Below are 20911 nucleotides of genomic sequence, written 5' to 3' on the forward strand. Positions count from 1 at the left end.
GAGAAGAAAATTTGTCATGTGATTCATTTATTTATTTGAATAAAAAAATCTCATGCAGAAAATCTATTGGCTTGAAGAGTAGAGGGTCACATCTTACTGTGGAAAGTAAAGTAAGTCAGAATAACAGACTGGAAGCTTTCAAAGGAGGGTGGTGCTTGGTATCTTTGTTATTCTTCTGTTAACCATGGTTACCTGGAAGAAAACACATGCAGAAAAGGGCTTCATCTGCAAGGATACTGCTGCTCGTAAGATTGCACCTCAACCAACCATTTATCACATCATGGCGAGCTTTGAGGATAGTCTAGCAAGTGTCAGGATTGTCTCTGAAAATTGATTTATCTGCGGGATCGGGGCAACATCAGTGCAGTGCTTGTTTAGGAAAGGTAGCAGGCATGGTAGGGCAGCTCCTCCCGAATCCAGATGCATTCCCAGGCCAGTTGGGAGACATAGTCTTTCCACCATGTTCTAGGTTTTTCCCAGAGGCCTTCTACCGGTTGGACGTGCCCTGGACACCTCCCCAGGGAGGCCGTGTCCGGGAGGCATGCTAACCAGAGGCCCAAACCACCTTTGGCTTAGCTCTCTCTTCACCACAACAGACCGATATAGAGTCCGCATCACTGCAGATGCCATACCAATTCATCTGTTGATTTCATGTTCCATAAACTTAATGTAACTGTCAATAATCGCCCGCCTCTAGTTTTGGAGTTTTTTGTTTAGTTAACCCAAAAGAAAGAAGTGACAGTTCCGCTTATTCATTTTCTAGAAGTGTTTTAAATTATTGGGAAACTTTTTCACCTACTTTCCTACTGCACTAAATACATGTTTCAGTGGCGTATTAATGTACATCAGTGTGGTCTCAAATTCCTCCTAATGACCACGAGTTAGCAGTGTGGATGTGTGTGATATATCAAGTTTCTTTGGTTAAATAAAGAAGTGCATGTTTCAGTGTGCATTCAATGAAACACAACACAAAATATTCCTTGGCCATGAAACAGAAACTGAGTCATCACCACTGTATACATACTGTATACAAAAACGACTACTAAACTAATTTCTTGGCCAGAATCTGTCTGTAGTGTCCCAACTCTAAAAGGACCACAATCCATCCATTCTTTACAGAAACTGAGTCATCACCACTGTATACATACTGTATACAAAAACAACTACTAAACTAATTTCTTGGCCAGAATCTGTCTGTAGTGTCCCAACTCTAAAAGAACCACAATCCATGCATTCTTTACAGAAACTGAGTCATCACCACTGTATACAAGCTGTATACAAAAACGACTACTAAACTAATTTCTTGGCCAGAATCTGTCTGTAGTGTCCCAACTCGAAAAGAACCACAATCCATCCATTCTTTACAGAAACTGAGTCACCACTGTATACATACAGTATACAAAAACGACTACTAGACTAATTTCTTGGCCAGAATCTGTCTGTAGTGTCTCAACTCTAAAAGAACCACAATCCATCCACCGACCGTATGCATCACGGTGGTTTCATCCAGTAAATATAAAATATAAGCACACCGAGGGGCTGAGTACTAATTGATGATGTATACGAATCATAATAATAAACTGTGTATGCTCAGCAATGAGGCGAGAGTTGGTGGCAGTAATAGTAATGTAAAGTTAGCAGTAATGATTCCTACTGGTGGTTCGGGGGACTGGGACTGTGGCGGTGCTGTGACGTCATGCTCCCAGAATGCACGGCTTCCAGCGCGGCGCCAGCAGCCCAGGCCCAGACTCTAATAAACATCGTTTAAAAGCTTCATCTGGACAAAATGTCCACGTGGAGACCAAATGGAGCGTGGAGGAAGACCGTGGCGGTGCGGCAGTCGGTAAGGAGGCTACAGCTTCTACGTGGCGACGCTAGCGGGACTTTTTTTTAGCCTGTTTGTAGAAGTAATCGAGAAGAGTTAGCTCCAGCCACACAAACTCCGACACAACTTAGTGAAGCGTACATCTATTGTTTTGAATTCAGCCTTGTAACTCGGACAACTTTTGCCCGTTATCCTCGGTCCCGATAACGATGTTATTTTGTAAAAACCGATTTGACGGATTTGAGATGACCGGGGGACCAAAAGAAAACTCATATCCGCCGCCGAATTTCAGCAACGCAAGTTCGGTTAGCAGACACGGCTAGCCCCCGGTCCCATAAGTTGTGGTCACGTCCTTCCTCACGGTCGTTATAACTTTGAAGTTCGTCACTTCAGTTAAGCACCTGCCATCTTTAATAATGTTTTTTTTTAAATTAAAAACCAAACCATCAAGACTTCACAATATGTTTTTCATGTCGTTTTAAACACTATGAGAGCTCTTTGGGAGGAAACTATGGCAATACTTTCGCCGTGGCGTGAGGCCCCACAAGATGGCGCTGTCGTCTCGTTTTGTCACCTTTCTGGGTGAATGAGTTAAAATTGGAACAATAACGCTGCTAAACACCAATATAAACTCTCGAGTAAACATTGTCCAGTGGCGTGGATGCACCAATAGAGACGAAAAAGTGAATTTGTTGAAGACTTCCAATGTTGACGTACAAAGATATCTAGAAGCAGTCACGTGATAAACATTAACCAACGCGATAAAGCAGTATCCATTAAAATACAACCACCGAATCCTACTCTCTCATCCAGACAGGGACATACTTGGACAGATTTTCACAGTGCGGTGATTGAAACACCTATATAAATTGTATCTTCAAGATTCAATGAGCTTGACGCACAACATAATCATCAAATTTGTTTACTTGTTCATATAATGTACTCACAGGATTTAATAATGTTGTGGACCTCTGTGCTGTGAGGCCTTCAGGTGCACTTGTATTTGTGATTATTCACATACCCCCATGACAATTGCCGTATGCGTACTCCGTTTTGGGAACCTAGGGTTTATGTGATGTTTTGGTTGTGGATCATTTGGACATTGCTTCATCTTTGCACGTGCAAGTCATATGATGGGAAAAATAATAATAATGTTTTCTGCAGTCAGATGTGGGTCACATCTATGTACAGAACGCACATTTTCCGACTAAAGCTCTCCTTGAGTGAGAGTGCTAGTTTCTTTTCATGTGTTTTGTTTTTTTTTTTTGCATTTTAGGAATTTATTTAGGCATTTAGAACATAACAAATAATGCACAAATTAAATTCAATATCAAAATTGCACCAAATAAGAAAAATCACATTTCACTTCACCTTGGCAGCATGTTATACACATATCATTATGTTCACTGGGCAACATTGAAAGAAGCTTAAATTGCATTATGCTTGATAACAATAGTGCACACACTAAACACTTAGACTTTTACTTGATTTAGTAAACTAGTGCACTATTTCTGGCGCCCCGCCCCTTCCCACAGGGACAAAGAGACTCTGTTCATTCCGCAATAGAAGCAACGCGCCCAGGTGTTGACAGATGCTCAGATTGAAACCTCTTGTAGAGCAGCCTGTTTGGTATAGAGAGAGAGAGAAGGAAAAGAAGCACATATGCACATGTTAATATATCAAGGCTAGCAAAATTGACTTAGTTTTTATTTATTCTCAACCCATTGCAGGCCTGTCATTTGCTTATGATGCTGTGTTTGTTTTCTTGTGAAATGTTTCAGATCCTTTAGGATGTTGAGCTTCCTCTGCAATTCTGCTGTGACTGGTGTGCCGTGCTACTGAACTCTAAAAGACTCAGACCCAAAAAAAACAAAAGTTGGAGCCACTTCCAAAAGCCCTCATAATTGCAGCCCTATTGGGTTGCTATGGCAGGTGCTGTCACCGAAACCAAACGCTGGACACAGGCCTGTCCCACCAAGGCAGGACAGACCACACCGCATCATTGCCACAAGGGACCATTAAACAGTCAACAAACTGCACTTAGTATTATTGCAAGCACACAGAGATAACTTAACCAGCCCAAAACCAGAAAGCTGAAGCTGATGGCCAGCTACCTGTAGAATCCTCATGAGTGTTGTTTGTGTCTCCTCCTACTTGGCTCAATTTTTTTTTGCAGCAGCACAACCAACACTACCTCTGTGGGACCATGTTCCACCAGCAGGAGCAACTGAAGGGTCAGCTGCAGGATAGCCACATTGCCAATAGGCAGCTATTCCACTGCCAGGAGTGTGGGAAGCAGTACAACACCCAGCTGGGTTATAGGCGGCACCTGGTGGAAGCTCACAACGCTGGCTCAGGCCTACCCTGTTCGGAGGGTGCACCATCCCTGCTGGAGCACCTGGGTGGCAGCCATATTGACAGGCCTCCTCCGGAAGGCAACAACAATACTGTTGTATCTGTGAGAGAGAGAAAATATTCCTGTGAGCGATGTGACCGTCGTTTTTACACGCGCAAGGATGTACGTCGCCATGCCGTGGTGCACACCGGACGCCGTGATTTCCTGTGTCCTCGCTGTGCGCAGCGATTTGGCCGCAGAGACCACTTGACCCGTCACTTGAAGAAGAGCCACGCGCATGATACAGGATTAATACCACTGGTTACACCCAGTACTCCAGTGACAACATCCGCGTCAACCACTCCGTGTCCAGCAAAGGAGTCCAGCCCTTTAGCTTCTGACAGGGGCTCATCCTCCTCCAAGGAACCCGTGGAGACCTTCACCAGGGATATGTTCAACTCCTACCCCATTGCCAATCCTGTCCCTGGGATGAGTCACCCACATGGCCTCATGCAGGTCTCTTTGCCCTCAAGCATGGGTGTCGGTCGCCACATGCCGCCCCCATCTCCTCACAACCACCACCATCACTTGCAGCCCCTTGCGGCACCACAGCAGCAGTCGTACAGCAACATGTCCAGGTACCAACAAGGATCTACCTCATATCCCCGCACCGACGTGGACAGTTTCCTGCTGGATCTGCAGAGTGCTCCTCCTCCCCATATCAGTTCAGTCAACTCTTCTACCTCTACATCTACCTCCCCCCAGAGGGAGATGCTCGGTGAAGGGATGGGTGTTGGCAGTGACCCCCACCTGCTACCGAGGAATCCTGCTATCTCCTCAGCAGAGCTTTCCTGCACCACTAACATGGAACTTGGGCCACTGTTGGGCTTTTTGCCTTTCAGCCTGCCGCCTTACAGCTCCCATGTGGGGATGGGAGGGTTAATGATGGGTTATCCTCCTGCCACCACCACCGCCGCCGCCTCCTCTCCAACCTCTTCCACTGGGTTGTCCTCCCAGGCTTCAGGTCCTTTTACCTTCTTTCAGCCCCCACAGGCTCATGTGCCTCAAAGCCCCGTCACCCACAACCATAGCCAGCTACCTCAGGCATACAGCACTTCTGCTGTTAGCACTTCTAGCTCCTTACCTCACTACTACCAGGCCTTTCAGCAATAAGCAGTTCTGTGTACAGACATTAGCCTTCACACGTGCATGCTGTTTTTGTCAAAGGTCAAAGGCATCTTTATGATTTATACAGCAATGTAACTTAGATATTTGTTGAACACAACAAATCACCTCATCAGTATTACCTCGTTATTTAAAAAAAAAAAAAAAAAAAAAAGCAAGTTTGAATGCACATCTTTCTCACTAGAACCAACAGTTCATGCACTTGACACAGTAGTTATCACAGGTGCTATGTGGTCTTAACCGGATTCAGCATCTGGAGGAAAAAAAAGAATAGAATAGGTTAGGGTAGGTACCATGTATTCTCAGTCATGTCGCAGACCAGCTCAGAATCCATGTGGAAGAGCCGAGTTCCAAGAGGCCACACTACCACGGTGGCAAACACACGCCACTGACATGCTTTTACCTTTTTTTGTTACTGTTTGTTGCTGTAGAGCTAATTAAAAATGCACTTAAGTTCATCATTACTTACCTTTTTCGTGGCTAAAAGGCGAGCCAGCCTCATAAACTGCTGCATTAGCATTTGTAAAACAGCTATTTGTCACAGGGGGTGTCAAATTTGTGTCATGGAGGGCTGAGACGCTGCAGGTTTTCTTTCCAGCCAGTTACTAAAACAGGTGATTTTAACCAACGCGTGTTGATCAGTAAAATCACCCGCTTTAGTAACTGGTTGGAAGGTAAACCTGCAGTGTCTCGGCCCTCCATGGCACAGATTTGGCGTGATGTAGATGCTGAAACATATGGTGCCAAATACCATAATTATAAGACATCGCCCCCCCCCCCAACTGTCTATAAAGATGTCAGCATCCATGATGTTGTGCCTTTTGTACCCTTGACCGATCAGGCCTTGAGAAATGTTTTCGGCTGTAGTATCCAACCTCTACAAATGCCAAAATGTCTTACAATGAACAGTAGTTCCTTACGGTGCAAATCGGCAGCCTGACCTTGTGGAGTCTGACTTGTCACTTAAAAGTAGTCAAATGCATAGTTTACTTCCAGGTGGAATAATAACCTCATACTGTAGATATTGCACAGTTGCCATTCTGGCATTCCTGCTTTCGGTCACAATGCAAGTTCATTCTTCAAAAAAGAAACGTTAAAATTAACATAATTGTATTTCATAGTGTACAAAAAAATGCCCTCTTTGGTTAAATGTTTTATTTTTGAAGATTTGCATATCCCTGTCCTATATTAAGGAGATGAATACAATACATGGATGGGATAAAGTAATAATTGGTCTAACAAGTCCAAACTAGTCCTCAATCTTCTTGTAGTACGCGTTTATGAGATGAGACATTCGGGAATTGATGTGAAAATGAAGTCAAACACAATGGAATTCTTAACAAATCAATTGCAGTCATAAAACATGTAATTTTTTATTTTTCTTAGGTTTGGTTTGGTTGGTTCCTCAACAGTGTGCGGCGGCATGGATGCCCATGTTGTAAAGTGACTATGGTCAAACTCAGCGTTTCTGAATTTGCTGAGTCAATACACGTCTATAATGTCGCCTGTCGTAACCTCGAAGCATTAAGAACAAATGTTTGCCCACTTTTTGATTTTAGCTAGAGATGTATACTTGCAGACATTTAGATAACTAAAGAGTTTTGTTTAATCTGTTCTAAACGTACAAGAATATTTGTCTTCTGAAGAGTAAAGAATTATGCCCCTTATTTTTTCATAGAAATTAACTCTGATTTGTTGAATGGGGTGCAAGTATAAGGAGACAAGCTTTGACCTTGCATAGATACTGGGACTATATCAGTTTTGTGTGAGAAGCGGGCATCAAGCAGCCCCTTTTGCCATTTGTATATGTACTAAGGCATATCATGGGCGCTTAAACCGAGTGATGTGACCCGAGAGATTTTCTTTAAAAATGTATAATTTAGATTTTCTGGATGTGAGAAACTATGACCTTGCTGTTTTTGGTTTAGCACAGCAAAAAAAAAAAATTAGAATATTTGTAGCCTTTTCTGATTATTATCAATGACCCTGTCTGCTAATTTTCCGTTGGTGTGTTGTGGCTATCAAAAGCTTCTAATGAAATTGGGACTTATACGCCATACCCAAATTTGACTTTTTTCTGAGGGGACGGGGGGGGGGGGGATATCCCAGATGATTTCTATCCATTCCTTTGATAACATAGTCCCAGTTTCAAGAAGAAAGGGTCCCAGTAGTGGAAACTCCCTACTCCCTCACATGTTCAAGTGACTGTTTATACTGGAATGAACGCATGCAAAGAGAGAATGCTCTCTTATTTTAACGTCATGCTGATCGACTGTTCCACTTGCATTGTCACTAGCCTCAGTGTTGCACCAATGTCAAAATGCTACTGTTGTGTCTCTTTCAAAGAGAGTAGAATCTCTTGACAGGGTTAAAGCACTTATGACATTTCTGAAAAAAATGTTTTGTACCTCAAACATACAGAAATAAGGGTTTCTGTTTTTTTTCGTTATTCTCCTCCCTAGTTATGGTGGCACTTTTGCCCATTTTAGATGTAAACTTTTGAAGGTAGCTTTTGAGTTAACTCTTAATATAGTGGCAGACATTGATATAATGACTTAAACATTCTACCTCTACCTCTTGTCATAACTTTCTGCAAGATCAATATAAAGCGATAACAGGCATTTTACCACTGAAATGACTAAAGTTAACTTTGAAGGACGGGGGATGTACACTCGGATCAGAGGTGTGCGCCATTGAATCAAGCATTGTTGCGTGTACTTGCCTTTTTAATGATATTTCTACTTATTTACTACCTCAGAAGCGAGAGGCGACTGCTTATCTAACTGCAGTGAAAATGTCTCTGATTACATTTGTTTATCGTAGCTCTAGTATTTGAGAGTACCTCATAGCAGAATATCAAGCACAGGTTCTACTGATGTCAGTACCACTTTAGCCTGTAATTGTTACATTGGAACGCAGCTAGTAGTCAGGTACTTTTCATGCACACAAGTGGCAGCTCATGAACCTCACTGCCTCGTCTCACACATCTTTAACTGGATCACTTTCAGTATTTTTGTGTCGGATAAAGGACCAGAATACTTTCAGACAAATGCAGTAATCTTGTTTGTGGTCATTGAAAATGTTCTTCTTTTTAACAGGACCGGTAACACATTTCAACACTCATACATTTAAAGTCATTCAGTTGGATGTCAATCATGCTTGTGTGTTTTGCGGTTATGAATGATCACACTGGAAGCTGTGTTAAAATACCTGCAATGTTTTCTGCTGCAGGAAGAATTGCTTATTACCTGCCATGGTAGTATGAACATTGTGCATATATATATATATATTTTTTTTTTAATACATCCGTGTTCCACCCACATGTGAAAAACCACGGTACCTACAGTGTAATGCAAGGACTTTGGGTTTCACCTATCATTTTGTGTCTGTCGTGACCTATGATATATTGTTACACTGTGGGTCAAAGATCAGTCAAAGATATTTCAACAACTGAACACGTTTACCTTTTCATGACTAAGTAGAAGCAGCGCAGGTATGCGCTGTGACCATTTCATATTGTATGTGCCGAATACTCTCTGTAATGCTGTTAATTTCTGCTGTGAATCAAGCTCATCCACTTTTTCTTAGTTTTCATTATTGCTTCATAGCATTGATGACCAGGAAAACAAGGCAAATTGTCATGTTCTTATTGTCTAAAAGTAAAGCAAAATAAATGTGTAGATTTACTCTGAAGTTGTGTTTTAATTTGGAACATGAACTTTGGAAGGTGGTTGAATGAATCGAGTTTACGCATTTGGAAAGGAGTCCTGAAAGAAGGTTTGTATGGCTCTACTGCCGGGGTCTCAAACACTAGTAGGACCCTAGTTTGAGGCCCCCGCCTTGATATGAAAGTTTAATGTTAGTGCGGCCGGCGCAAGTTTGATATGGATGCTGTATGGTATCATGTACCCAGAAAAAATTATTACGTTTGATTAATGTTCATGTTAAAAGTTAAATAACTGTCAATAGTTATCCTCCCTATCCGTGTGGAAGTGGTAAGTTTTTGGCTATTTAAGTTTAAAGGAAATAACTTGAAGGCTACCGTTTAGGTTGCTAGCTCTCTAGTTTGCGAGTTAGCATGTGTCTCAAGACCCTGCAGTTGCGCAATATGTTGTAAATAAAAAAAGTATAAATGTGACTATAGTCGTGTTTTGTCATGTCTACAGGGCTCGAATAATGCTTTAATTTTAATCTGAAAAAAATAATTTGTCTACCCACCAACTATATGTGGTTTCTTAAGTTTGTATTATTTGCCGTTTTATTATTATTATTATATTTATTTATTCTTGATTTGTTTATTTTTCATATTTAGTGCTGAAAAATAAAAATTAAGATATTTGAGAACAGTGGAATATTTTATCAGAGCTTTTATTGTAGAAAATCGGAACCAAAGCACTAAAAAAGTTTGTATATTTTTCTGTTTTTAATAAATGCGTTTTTTTTTTTTTGGAAAACCTGATGCGGCCCAGCCTTGCCCAGACCCTAGCTCCAGTGGCCCCCAGGTAAATTGAGTCTGAGACCCCTGCTCTACTGATACGATCCAGATTTCCTTATATGGGCTGCAGATTGCCTACACTCTGTAAATGCAGGCCTATGTACCCGCAAGTCCTCGTGTGACCAATCGGAGCCGAATGAGCTCGCCTGGAGGCGGGCCGTGGGTGGAATAAATTTGACGGTTTATGTGGGAAGCAGGAAATCCACTGGGGCAGTGCAGAATCTGGAAGATCTAGAAAGCTTTCTGTGCAGGAGATTTTCATGCCATAGCACACAAAAGTCTGACCCCACACCCTTCCGTTGACCTTTCTTGCTTTGGTTCCTTGGGCCAGCATGCTTGACCGCATCCTTGGGATTGGGTGTGTCACTTGCCTACAAAACCTCTCAACAATGAGCTGATTTTTCCAGCTCTTGTCTCAGGATAAACAAACACTTTGAGCCTAAATTGGAAAACTACAGCACAGAAGTATAAATTTTTTTTTACAAAGTAAAAATACAAAAATGTCAACATGTCAGGGGCGTATTCTTAGATTTTTCTGCCTGTGGCCCTGCTTAAAAGGAGTTTGGGCACATTTTGTCCTATATGAACTCAATGACCCTGGCTGCCAATTTCTTCTCCGGACCAGCAGGTGGCGATACTTGTACTAGCACCACCGCTCCACAAACCGGAAGAGGCAGAGGGGCGTCTGTATGTTCTGTGCAAGTCAGGGACATTATTCCGCAATTGGGGTTAATGTCTAACCTGGTTCATTAGAATTTAAGTTTACTTTCCACTCCATCATACATGTTTAGTGACAGAGTGAACAGAGGCGAATAGTTTGGGCCTGTTTTCCATTCTGTGGCGAAATAGCTAAGGCTAAGCAGTAGTCTTACATAGAAGACACTGAAAAGGAACCACGATGCAAGAGGATTATTTGTGAAGAGAGCGCCCCATCACGGTAAGCCCAAACAGCAATAAGTCCAAAGGCAGCTACTTACGTAAATCAAGGTGTTGCCGGCTATCATTCTGGGTGCCGCTTGCCCTCAGAGCGCTGTCATGCTAGCTTGGCCTGTGGGAAAGTAACTGTAAATGACGCAATAACAGAACTGTATCAAAACTGGTCTTTTTACATTCTCATTTAGCAGACGGTTAGTTTTATCCCGAACGAACGTTATAAGCCGCTGATTGTCATATCTGTTTCAAGTTGGCATTGCCATGCCCTCTGGCTGCTTATACGGCACCCATGTTCCTCAAAGGTATGCTATCCTTGCATATATTTGAGCTCTTGTATAATTAGCAAATGAGATCATTGACATAATATAAGCATTTGGACTTTTTTTAAATGTTATAGCAAGAAGACACTGTTGCCAACTTGTCAGTCAGAAAAGTACAGATAAGCTAGTCATGAACGAGTCGTTCAAAACTCGCAAGTTTGCTACTGAATCGATAATTGTGGGTACTCGTCTTTTGTAACTCACCCCTGCTAACTGCTAGTTAAAGTAAACAACGAAACCAGATAATATGCCATTAACTTGTTACTCCATCGACTAATTACTCCCGTCGAAAAGCAATCGATTTATTTCTTGTTTCAAATCCAACTCTTTTAATTTTCCTACCGAAGAGTTGGCTTTCACTAACTTCGCCGAAAAGCTACATCTCGGTAGCCGAATGTCTTCTGTGACGGTTAACTCGAATGTAATTGGGTACCCGATTTACTTCAGTTGAGTGTCTCAAAATGAATCATGGTTCCCATTACTAGTCCTTTTGTAAAGTATTAAGTCCCCAAAGCGTGATACAGGAGGGACGACTGCATTTGTAGTTTACGTCAACTTTTATGCTTGAAAATGCTTGGTTTAGGCACGTAAATTTTTTAAAATGAATATGAATGTATTAATTACATGTAAACCGTGGTAGAGTGAAAGTGTGGAATTTGAACTGCGAAGTGGTGAGTACTATGAGTAATGGATTGCTAGTGATAGAGCAATTAAAGGTACCACTTGTGTATCTACTTGTTGACATTCATACAGCATTTTTGCTTTGTGCCTTGGATGGACAAATGTTGGCATTTTCAGCACAACTCTGAGGGCACACCACAAATGTCATTTACACTCAAAACACCACAAGCTCTCTTAATGTTTGACTGTACCGCTTACATTAATGAATTACAAATGATCATAACTATACGTTTTTTTCTATTGCTTTTTCTCCCTCCAGTGCCATGTCTCTGGTTTTCCCCCGGCCAAACACTAACACAGTCCACGGCAAGAAGGATAAGAGACTGATGGCGGAGGTGAACGCGTCACCACTCAAGCATTTTGTCACAGCGAAGAAGAAGATTAATGGCATCTTTGAACAGTTGGGGGCCTACATTAAGGAGAGTTCATCATTTCTGCAAGGTAACCTTTTGGTTTGCTTTTTCATTTTAGGACGATAAGGGGCTGCACGGTAGATGGTGGTTAGCACTCAGGCCTCACAGCTAGAAAACCTGAGATCAATTCCACCCGCGGCCGTCTCTGTGTGGAGTTTGCATGTTCTCCCCGTGCATACTCCGGCTTCCTCCCACATTCCAAAAACATGCTAGGTTAATTGGCGACTCCAAATTGTCCATAGGTATGAATGTGAGTGTGAATGGTTGTTTGCCTATATGTGCCCTGTGATTGGCTGGCGACCAGTCCAGGGTGTACCCCGCCTCTTGCCCGAAGACAGCTGGGATCGGCTCCAGCACCCTCTGTGACCGTTGTGAGGATAAAAATAATAAAATCCACTCCTCCTGCTAGATGCTCACAAAAATGAAGAGCTGGACCCAGTTACCACAGAAGAACAGGTCCAGGAGGTTCGAAGTTACCTCACCAAGGTAGCTGGGATTGGGGAAGTCCTTGCCCGAAGGCATATGAAGGTGGTGTTTTTTGGGAGGTATGTGTCAAAGTTGTTTGTCAAAACAGTTTCTGAAATCCAACCGTGGTTCTTCACTCTCGGTAATATGCGTTTGCTATTCATGTCCCTTTAGTCTCTGAATAGATGTTTGTGTTTTGTTTTGTAGGACCAGCAATGGGAAAAGCTCCGTGATCAACGCAATGTTGTGCGACAAGGTGCTGCCTTCCGGAATTGGACACACCACCAACTGTTTCCTGAGGGTGGAGGGAACAGATGGAAACGAGGCCTTTATCCTTACTGAAGGCTCAGAGGAGAGGAAGAGCATTAAGGTTGGTAAAACCGAGTGCATTGGGAAGCATGGGGATATCGAAATTGTCTTCACTCAAGGATATTCTGGTTATGTCTAATTTCCAGACGGTGAACCAGCTGGCCCATGCTCTCCACCAGGATGAGAACCTTGATGCAGGCAGCTTGGTCTGTGTTATGTGGCCTAAAGCCAAGTGTGCTTTGCTAAGGGATGATCTGGTCTTGTTGGACAGGTCAGATATACCAATTATTGCAAACATCCATCTTCTACGCCGCTTATTCTCACTCACTTCTTCTTTTAAATAAAACAGCCCAGGTATTGATGTGACCACCGAATTGGACAGCTGGATCGACAAGTTCTGCTTGGATGCCGATGTATTTGTACTTGTGGCAAACTCTGAGTCCACGCTGATGCAGACGGTGAGAAATTTGTACATCGGGTGTGGAATACAACAATGTTGCCATGACATTCAATGAAATGCTAATGATTAGCTTTTGAGCAAGTATCTTGACTGAGCAACAATTGCCTGTGCAGGAGAAGTCTTTTTTTCACAAAGTCAACGAAAGACTTTCAAGTCCCAACATCTTCATCCTTAACAACCGTTGGGACGCCTCAGCCTCAGAACCTGAATACATGGAAGAGGTTAGTCAGGGGATACTTGTGTTATTAAATACTTAATACTGTAATCACAATATAACCTGTTCACATCACTCAAGCGTGTTTGTACTGCCAGGTGCGGCGACAGCATATGGACCGCTGTACCCATTTCCTGGTCCACGAGCTCGGCGTTGTGGACCAAGCTCAGGCCAGCGACCGCATCTTTTTCGTCTCTGCCAAGGAAGTTCTTCAGGCACGTGTGCAGAAAGCTCAAGGAATGCCCGAAACAGGTCGGATTTGGAAATTGCCTACAATTCAGTTTGATTGACCTATTAAAGTTCAGCTTTAGTGACATTTCAGATTAGATTTTGAAGTTAAAAAACTTAAGAAGCCAAAAAACCACTTCCACATGGAATTGGAGGAGATTTTTTTTTCTACTACTTCGTCGGTTTGGACTGCAATTTAAAAGAAGTTGTTATATAAAATAACATCTCATCCATATAACACTACTGACAACTAGTGGCCAGAATACAACATACAGTATACTGTAACTTTTTATCTTTGAATATTTGTGCACTAATAGTAGCCCATTCATTTATTAGTCAATGAATTGTTTCAGGTGGAGCGCTTGCTGAGGGATTTCAAGCTAGAATGTTTGAATTCCAGAACTTCGAGAGGAGATTTGAGGTAAGACTAAGCGCATGCAAAGGAACCTTGCATCCTGCAGTTTTATTTATATTTCTAAGCCTAGTATGTAGGGCCCATCAATGTAAGACTAGGTTGAAATCTGTATCATAATGAGTAAACCAGTGTTAATTGTAAAACTCCAAATGCATTGGTATTATTGGGTATTCAATCATTCATGCTCATCCGTGTGCATAGGAGTGCATCTCACAGTCGGCAGTGAAGACTAAGTTTGAGCAGCACACCGTGCGGGCCAAGCAAATCTCTGAAGCCTTGCGGCACATCATGGATGCAGTACACATTGCTGCACAAGAGCAAAGGTGAGCCTGGAGGAAATTACTTGGCATTATCTGATCATGAAACATGTATTCGGGAACGTAATTAGCATTTATGATGTTCATTTTTAGGGTTTACTGTCTTGAGACCAAAGAAGACCGCCAGGATCGACTGGAGTTCATAGACAAACAGTTGGACCTACTGACTATGGACTGCAAGGCCAAGATCAAGAAGCTCACAGAGGAGGTGGAGAGGCAGGTGATTATCAATGCTGCTGTTGCGTCAATGTTTTTCCCCCCAAAAAAGATAGAAAGAAAGAAAAATGACTATTTGTTGCATTACGTTTCATGCATGTTCCCTGCTTGCTCAGGTGTCTAATTGCATGGCAGAAGAAATCAGAAAGCTCCACATTCTGGTGGATGATTTTCACATGGACTTCCACCCAGCCCCAGTGGTCCTTAAGGTCTACAAAAAAGTGAGTGCCAACAGTTCTTGATTGTCGTCCTTGGAATTTCAAGTTCAATATGAATTGGGACGGGGACTGATTAGTCAGTAACTGACACAACAATCACACAGTGAAAATTAATACATTATAAATGTATCTTTTTTTTTTTTTTTTTGCTAGGAACTCCATCGCCACGTAGAAGAGTGTTTGGGCAAGAACATGTCCGAGAGGTGCTCCACTACAATCACCAGCGCTCTTCAGGCCACACAGGTGGACATGATAGGTAACAGGAGGCAATTTAGCTATTAAGTCATTCTATTTTTCAAAAGCCGTTCTTTTCGGTACCGGCCATTTTGGATGATTTTGACTGATTTTTCAAGGCTTATATAGACATGATATAGACCAAAAGAAAGGCTGGACTCTCATCTTTCATCTTGTCGATACGTTTCAGCAAACTATCAGTTCTCAGCTTAAGACATTTCAACCATAACTTTCTTTTTGATGCATATTTAGTCATATAAATTTAGTCAAAATGTCTAAACAATTATGCTGCAACATATACACCATGAACTATTTACAATTTTCACATTTGCAATTGAACTATGTGTAAAATTTCCCTTCAATGCATAACCTACTTCACGCAACAAGGCAAGATGCTTTTTCACTTCCTGTTTGCCATTCAGCATATATTTCAGTGGGAGAGATGCAGGCCGAGTTCTTATAAAATGCACTTTCACTTTTTTTCAGCTTAAAACTGCATCAAACTTGCTCTTTTCTATTGTAGTTCTAACTGTTAACTGTTTGAGGTTGTTGTCGATAAGCCCCAAGGTTTGCATCCTGGAATATCCTAGAACAGGGGTCTCAAACACGCGGCCCGCAGGCCAAATGTGGCCCGCAGGACACTAGTTTGAGGCCCCCGCCTTGATATGAAAGTTTAATGTTAATGCGGCCCGCGCAAGTTTGATATGGATGCTGTATGGTATCATGTACCCAGAAAAAATTATTACGTTTGATTAATGTTCATGTTAAAGGTTAAATAACTGTTAATAGTTATCCTCCCTATCCGTGTGGAAGTGGTAAGTTTTTGGCTATTTAAGTTTAAAGGAAATAACTTGAAGGCTACCGTTTTGGTCGCTAGCTCTCTAGTTTGCGAGTTAGCATGTGTCTCAAGACCCTGCAGTTGCGCAATATGTTGTAAATAAAAAAAGTATAAATGTGACTATAGTCGTGTTTTGTCATGTCTACAGGGCTCTAATAATACTTTGTTAATTTTAATCTGCAAAAAATAATTTGTCTACCCACCAACTATATGTGGTTTCTTAAGTTTTTATTATTTTTATTATTTATTCTTGATTTGTTTATTTATTTTACATTTTATTTTGTGTAGAAAAATAAAAAGTAAGATATTTGAGAACAGTGGAATGTTTTATCAGAGCTTTTCTTGTAGAAAATCGAAACCAAAGCAAAGTTTATTAATTTTTCTGTTTTTAATAAATGCGTTTTTTTTTGTTTTTTTTGGAAAACCTGATGCGGCCCAGTCTCGCCCAGACCCTAACTCCAGTGGCCCCCAAGTAAATTGAGTTTGAGACCCCTGTCCTAGAAAATGCACCTTTTTAAAACGATGACGTCGGCATATCTTGTGAAAGTTCATCAACTCTTGTCAGACTTAAGCTTTTTTTTCAACCTTTTCTTGTTTGCCCACTAGATTACGTTCAAGTTTCAAAGGTCCACTTTATTTTGATTAGTCAGTAAAATGTGTTGTCTCCGTGTGTCCATGCAGAGGGTCTGAAGCCTCTTCTTCCCAGCCCAGTCAGAGAGCAGGTGGACAAACTGGTTCCCCGCCAGTGCTTCAGTCTTAATTATGATCTGGCTTGCGACAAGCTGTGCAGTGACTTCCAGGAGGATATCAGCTTCCACTTCTCCTTGGGTTGGACGATGCTGGTCAACCGCTTTCTTGGGCCCAAGAACACTCGACGGGCCCTCATGGGCTACAGTGACCAGGTAAGTCCCAACTACATCTTCACATGTGAGGATGCATACACAAAACGGCCATTCTAACAATAAAACAATGTTAGGCTACTCCAGACTATTTTTTGGTACTGGTAAGCGGAAGCAAAATGCTCTTCATTAATAGTAAAGGTTTTCAACCCATCATGACTGGCCTGCAGGAGGCGCACATGACAACTCCGATGAAGTAAGCAACTGCCTGTGTTCAATCCCCACTGGGTGGCAGTGTAGGTGTAATCAATGTTTTTATGATGTTTTTTTGCAACAATCACCAAGTGAAGATATGCCACTTTGCTGGAATAACATTCTAAGTCAGGGGTCTCAAACTCAATTTACTTGGGGGCCACTGGAGCTAGGGTCTGGGCAAGGCTGGGCCGCATCAAGTTTAAAAAAAAAACAACAAAACACGTTTATTAAAAACAGACAAATATACAAACTTTTTCAGTGCTTTGGTTCCGATTTTCTACAATAAAAGCTCTGATGAAACATTTCACTGTTCTCAAATATCTTAATTTTTATTTTTCTGCACAAAATAAGATGATAAATAAATAAACAAATAAAGAATAAAGAAAATCAATCAGTAATAAATAAATATAATAATAATAATAAAACGGCAAATAATAAAAACTTAAGAAACCACATATAGTTTGTGGGTAGACAAATAATTTTTTTCAGATTAAAATGAACAAAGCATTATTAGAGCCCTGTAGACATGACAAAACACGACTATAGTCACATTTATACTTTTTTTATTTACAACATATTGCGCAACTGCAGGGTCTTGAGACACATGCTAACTGGCAAACTAAAGAGCTAGCGACCTAAACGGTAGCCTTCAAGTTATTTCCTTTAAACTTAAATAGCCAAAAACATACCACTTCCACACGGATAGGGAGGATAACTATTAAGTTATTTAACCTTTAACATGAACATTAATCAAACGTAATATTTTTTTCTGGGTACATGATACCATACAGCATCCATATCAAACTTGCGCAGGCCGCACTAACATTAAACTTTCATATCAAGGCGGGGGCCTCAAACTAGTGTCCTGCGGGCCACATTTGGCCCGCGGGCCGCGTGTTTGAGACCCCTGTTCTAAGTTAAGTCAGTAATTCATATCTGCCACTAGGTGCACACAGAGCAGGGGTGGGCAAACTTTTTGACCATGTGACGGATTGCACGGTTAAATTATAACCTTCTCCTCCTGCAGATTCCTAGATCCTTGGCACTTACTCCGGTCAGCACCAGCATGCCTCCATTCCCACAAAACTCCATGACCCAGGAGGAGCTGATGGTCTCCATGGTGACTGGGCTTGCCTCCGTCACATCCCGTACTTCCATGGGTGTCCTTGTAGTTGGCGGTGTGGTGAGGACAAAGTCTCGGATAAAATCAATGAAACAAACATTCATCGCAACAATTAATGTTGCTGACATGGTGTGTGTCTGTGTGTGTATGTGCAGATCTGGAAAGCCGTGGGCTGGCGTCTGATTGCATTGTCCGTGGGTCTCTACGGTCTTCTCTTCATCTATGAGCGCCTCACCTGGACAACAAGGGCCAAAGAGCGTGCGTTCAAAAGACAGTTTGTCGACTACGCCAGCGAGAAGTTGCAGCTTATTGTCAGCTACACGGGCTCCAACTGCAGCCACCAAGTTCAGCAGTGAGCGTTTGCACATTACACCCTACACTTGAGTATCTTTGGGGATTACTGCTAACCATTCATTTGTGTGTCTGTGACTATCAGAGAGCTAGCCGGGGTTTTTGCTCAGCTCTGCCAGCAGGTAGACGTGACCCGGCAGAATATTGAAGACGAGATCACTGACATGAACAGCAAGATTGAGCTGTTGGACGCCATGCAGAGCAAAGCTAAGTTGCTGCGGTAAGAAACACTCTGCTTATTAACATTAAATATTTGGACACGGTTTTTGTCAACAAATACTAGTGGTCAAGTCAACTGTATTTAAAGTCTACACCCACACCAATGTAACCCCATTAGAGCAAATCTTCTAAGGAATAATACTGAAACTTTGCATTTTCTTGTGTTAGGAACAAGGCAGGCTGGCTGGACAGCGAGCTCAACATGTTCACCCAACAGTACCTTCACCACAGCAAGTAAAGGTGACACAGCATTCACCTGTGGAACTCAACACAGAAACATTTAACATATCTAGTACATATTTTGCCCTAGCCTGACCCTGTGGGATTCTTATTTATTGAAATATAAACGCATCAGGTACTCTTAACATAGGTGTGATATAAGTCATAGCTTAGCTGGCGAATGCGGCGCTCCTTTTTTGTTACTTTGGCTCTGTCAATACGAAGAATGATGGACTGCCGTGAACGAACTGAAGAATTTGTGACTGGTTTGGAACGGATCTTGTACATGAACAAAAGGGGAGGGCGAAGGAAAGGGATTATTTTCATTTATTATGTGAGGAATTACCACCATGAAATGTATGTCAAGAAACTGACGAAAGTCTTGTGCTCATATAGAACAGGAAATTAGGTATGTCCCCTGCTATGTTTTTGGTACATATTAGACAACTTATATTGATTGGCTAGTATCCAATAGCAATGCTAATCTAAAAAGATACCACTTTGTCCCTGTCTGTCGTGTATTCATTCACAGTTGGTTGCTTAGCAGACAGATGGGAAGTTTACTGTCCTGTCAGCGTCTGTCAGTAGAAGGGATTCCATTGGTTGGGTTGTTTTTGTGTGTGTGTGTATGTATGTGTACAGTATATATATTTAAAACAATTGGACAAGTTGCATTTCTCCTTGTATGTAAACTTGGGAATATGAAATGATATTGCACATATCAAATGAGATTTGTTCACAATTAAAGACAATTGCACTCTGACACAACTGAATTGAATCCATATAATTTTTAAAATTTTTTTTTAGAGAAATATCAGTTGAACTCTGAACCCCCGATGTCATTTCCTGTCTCCCACTCAGCTCCCCCTAGCACCGTAACACATTTACAGCAACACACTATTATGTGTAGTGTATTGGGTAATACGAGAGTAAAGATGACACTGGTTTGACGAGACAAAAAGTTGAACTTTTTGGCAGGTCTGTCCCCCCCCCCCCCCCCCCCCCCCCCAATCCATCTGGTGTAAAAGTAACGCCCGCATTTTGGAAAAAGAACATCACACCAGCAGTAAAATATGGTGGTGGTAGTATGATGGTCTGTGGCTGTTTGGCTGCTTCAGGGCCTGAAAGACTTGCCGTGATAAATAGAACCATGAATTCTGCCGTCTACCAAAAATCCCTGAAGGAGAACATGTTTTTTTGTGTATTTGTTCTTATGTTTTTATATTGTGTGGGGAAAGTCAAACTTTTATACTATTATGAATTTGCGGGGGGTGTCAGGGCATCAGTCCCCCCCTGGGTGACATTCAAGCCAGAACTGCCCCTGTCTGTGTTGTATCATCACACAGTCTTTTCTATTTCTACACAAGTCTAGTCGAACCCCCGATGTCATTTCCTGTCTGCCACTCAGCTCCCCCTTGCACCGTAACACATTTACAGCAACATGTGTAGTGTATTGGGTAATACGAGAGTAAAGATGACACTGGTTTGACGAGACAAAAAGTTTAACTTTTTGGCAGGTCTGTCCCCCCCAATCCATCTGGTGTAAAAGTAATGCCCGCATTTCGGAAAAAGAACATCACACCAGCAGTAAAATATGGTGGTGGTAGTATGATGGTCTGTGGCTGTTTGGCTGCTTCAGGGCCTGAAAGACTTGCCGTGATAAATAGAACCATGAATTCTGCCGTCTACCAAAAATCCCTGAAGGAGAACATGTTTTTTTGTGTATTTGTTCTTATGTTTTATATTGTGTGGGGAAAGTCAAACTTTTATACTATTATGACAATATTACTGTCTGTGTTGTACA

General features: G+C 41.8%; 2 protein-coding genes and 1 long non-coding RNA gene across 8 annotated transcripts in view; 2 read left to right on the plus strand and 1 right to left on the minus strand.

The window, feature by feature from the left end:
- Positions 1-9088, plus strand: part of LOC131104510 (zinc finger protein PLAGL2-like) — a 16823-nt gene extending 7735 nt beyond the window's left edge. For 4 of the 5 annotated variants that reach the window (XM_078796945.1, XM_078796946.1, XM_058051791.2 and 1 more), the window contains one exon: positions 3607-9088. In XM_078796945.1, coding sequence (XP_078653071.1) covers positions 4032-5333 — 1302 coding nt within the window. In that variant the 5' untranslated portion in view covers positions 3607-4031 and the 3' untranslated portion in view covers positions 5334-9088. Of the gene's footprint in view, positions 1-1660; positions 1844-3606 lie in introns of those variants that run through there. The other variant, XM_058051790.2, reaches the window with a different exon arrangement.
- LOC144901807 (uncharacterized) lies at positions 2753-11059 on the minus strand. The gene is made up of 3 exons (XR_013629913.1): positions 10818-11059; positions 3940-4281; positions 2753-3447 (listed from the first exon to the last, which is right to left on the minus strand). It is a non-coding gene; the product is annotated as an uncharacterized LOC144901807 (long non-coding RNA).
- Positions 10489-19898, plus strand: mfn2 (mitofusin 2). 2 transcript variants are annotated; one of them, XM_058051779.2, is made up of 18 exons: positions 10489-10777; positions 12034-12215; positions 12597-12732; positions 12860-13022; positions 13108-13232; positions 13311-13419; positions 13535-13642; positions 13734-13887; positions 14217-14284; positions 14480-14601; positions 14689-14815; positions 14928-15032; positions 15183-15285; positions 16783-17003; positions 18223-18378; positions 18474-18670; positions 18755-18889; positions 19057-19897. In XM_058051779.2, exons 2-18 carry the CDS (start codon positions 12038-12040, stop codon positions 19124-19126), a joined length of 2277 nt encoding a protein of 758 aa, XP_057907762.2. In that variant the 5' UTR covers positions 10489-10777; positions 12034-12037; the 3' UTR covers positions 19127-19897. The 2 variants fall into 2 exon arrangements, with proteins under 2 accessions (XP_057907762.2, XP_057907761.2); XM_058051778.2 differs by lacking the exon at positions 10489-10777 and adding an exon at positions 10873-11075 and having other exon boundaries at positions 19057-19898.
- The last annotated feature ends 1013 nt before the right edge of the window (positions 19899-20911 follow it).

This window comes from Doryrhamphus excisus, linkage group LG15, assembly GCF_037039965.1.
Source record: "Doryrhamphus excisus strain RoL-2023G ecotype Guam linkage group LG15, RoL_Dexc_Guam_v1.1, whole genome shotgun sequence".
Classification (NCBI taxonomy): Eukaryota; Metazoa; Chordata; class Actinopteri; order Syngnathiformes; family Syngnathidae; genus Doryrhamphus; species Doryrhamphus excisus.

Coding starts and splice junctions, on each gene's coding strand:
- mfn2 (XM_058051778.2), top strand. CDS start 11,035: ATGCCCTCTGGCTGCTTATACGGCACCCATGTTCCTCAAAG. Junction 12,216..12,596: donor GAGTTCATCATTTCTGCAAG/GTAACCTTTTGG, acceptor TCCTCCTGCTAG/ATGCTCACAAAAATGAAGAG. Junction 14,602..14,688: donor ATTGCTGCACAAGAGCAAAG/GTGAGCCTGGAG, acceptor GTTCATTTTTAG/GGTTTACTGTCTTGAGACCA.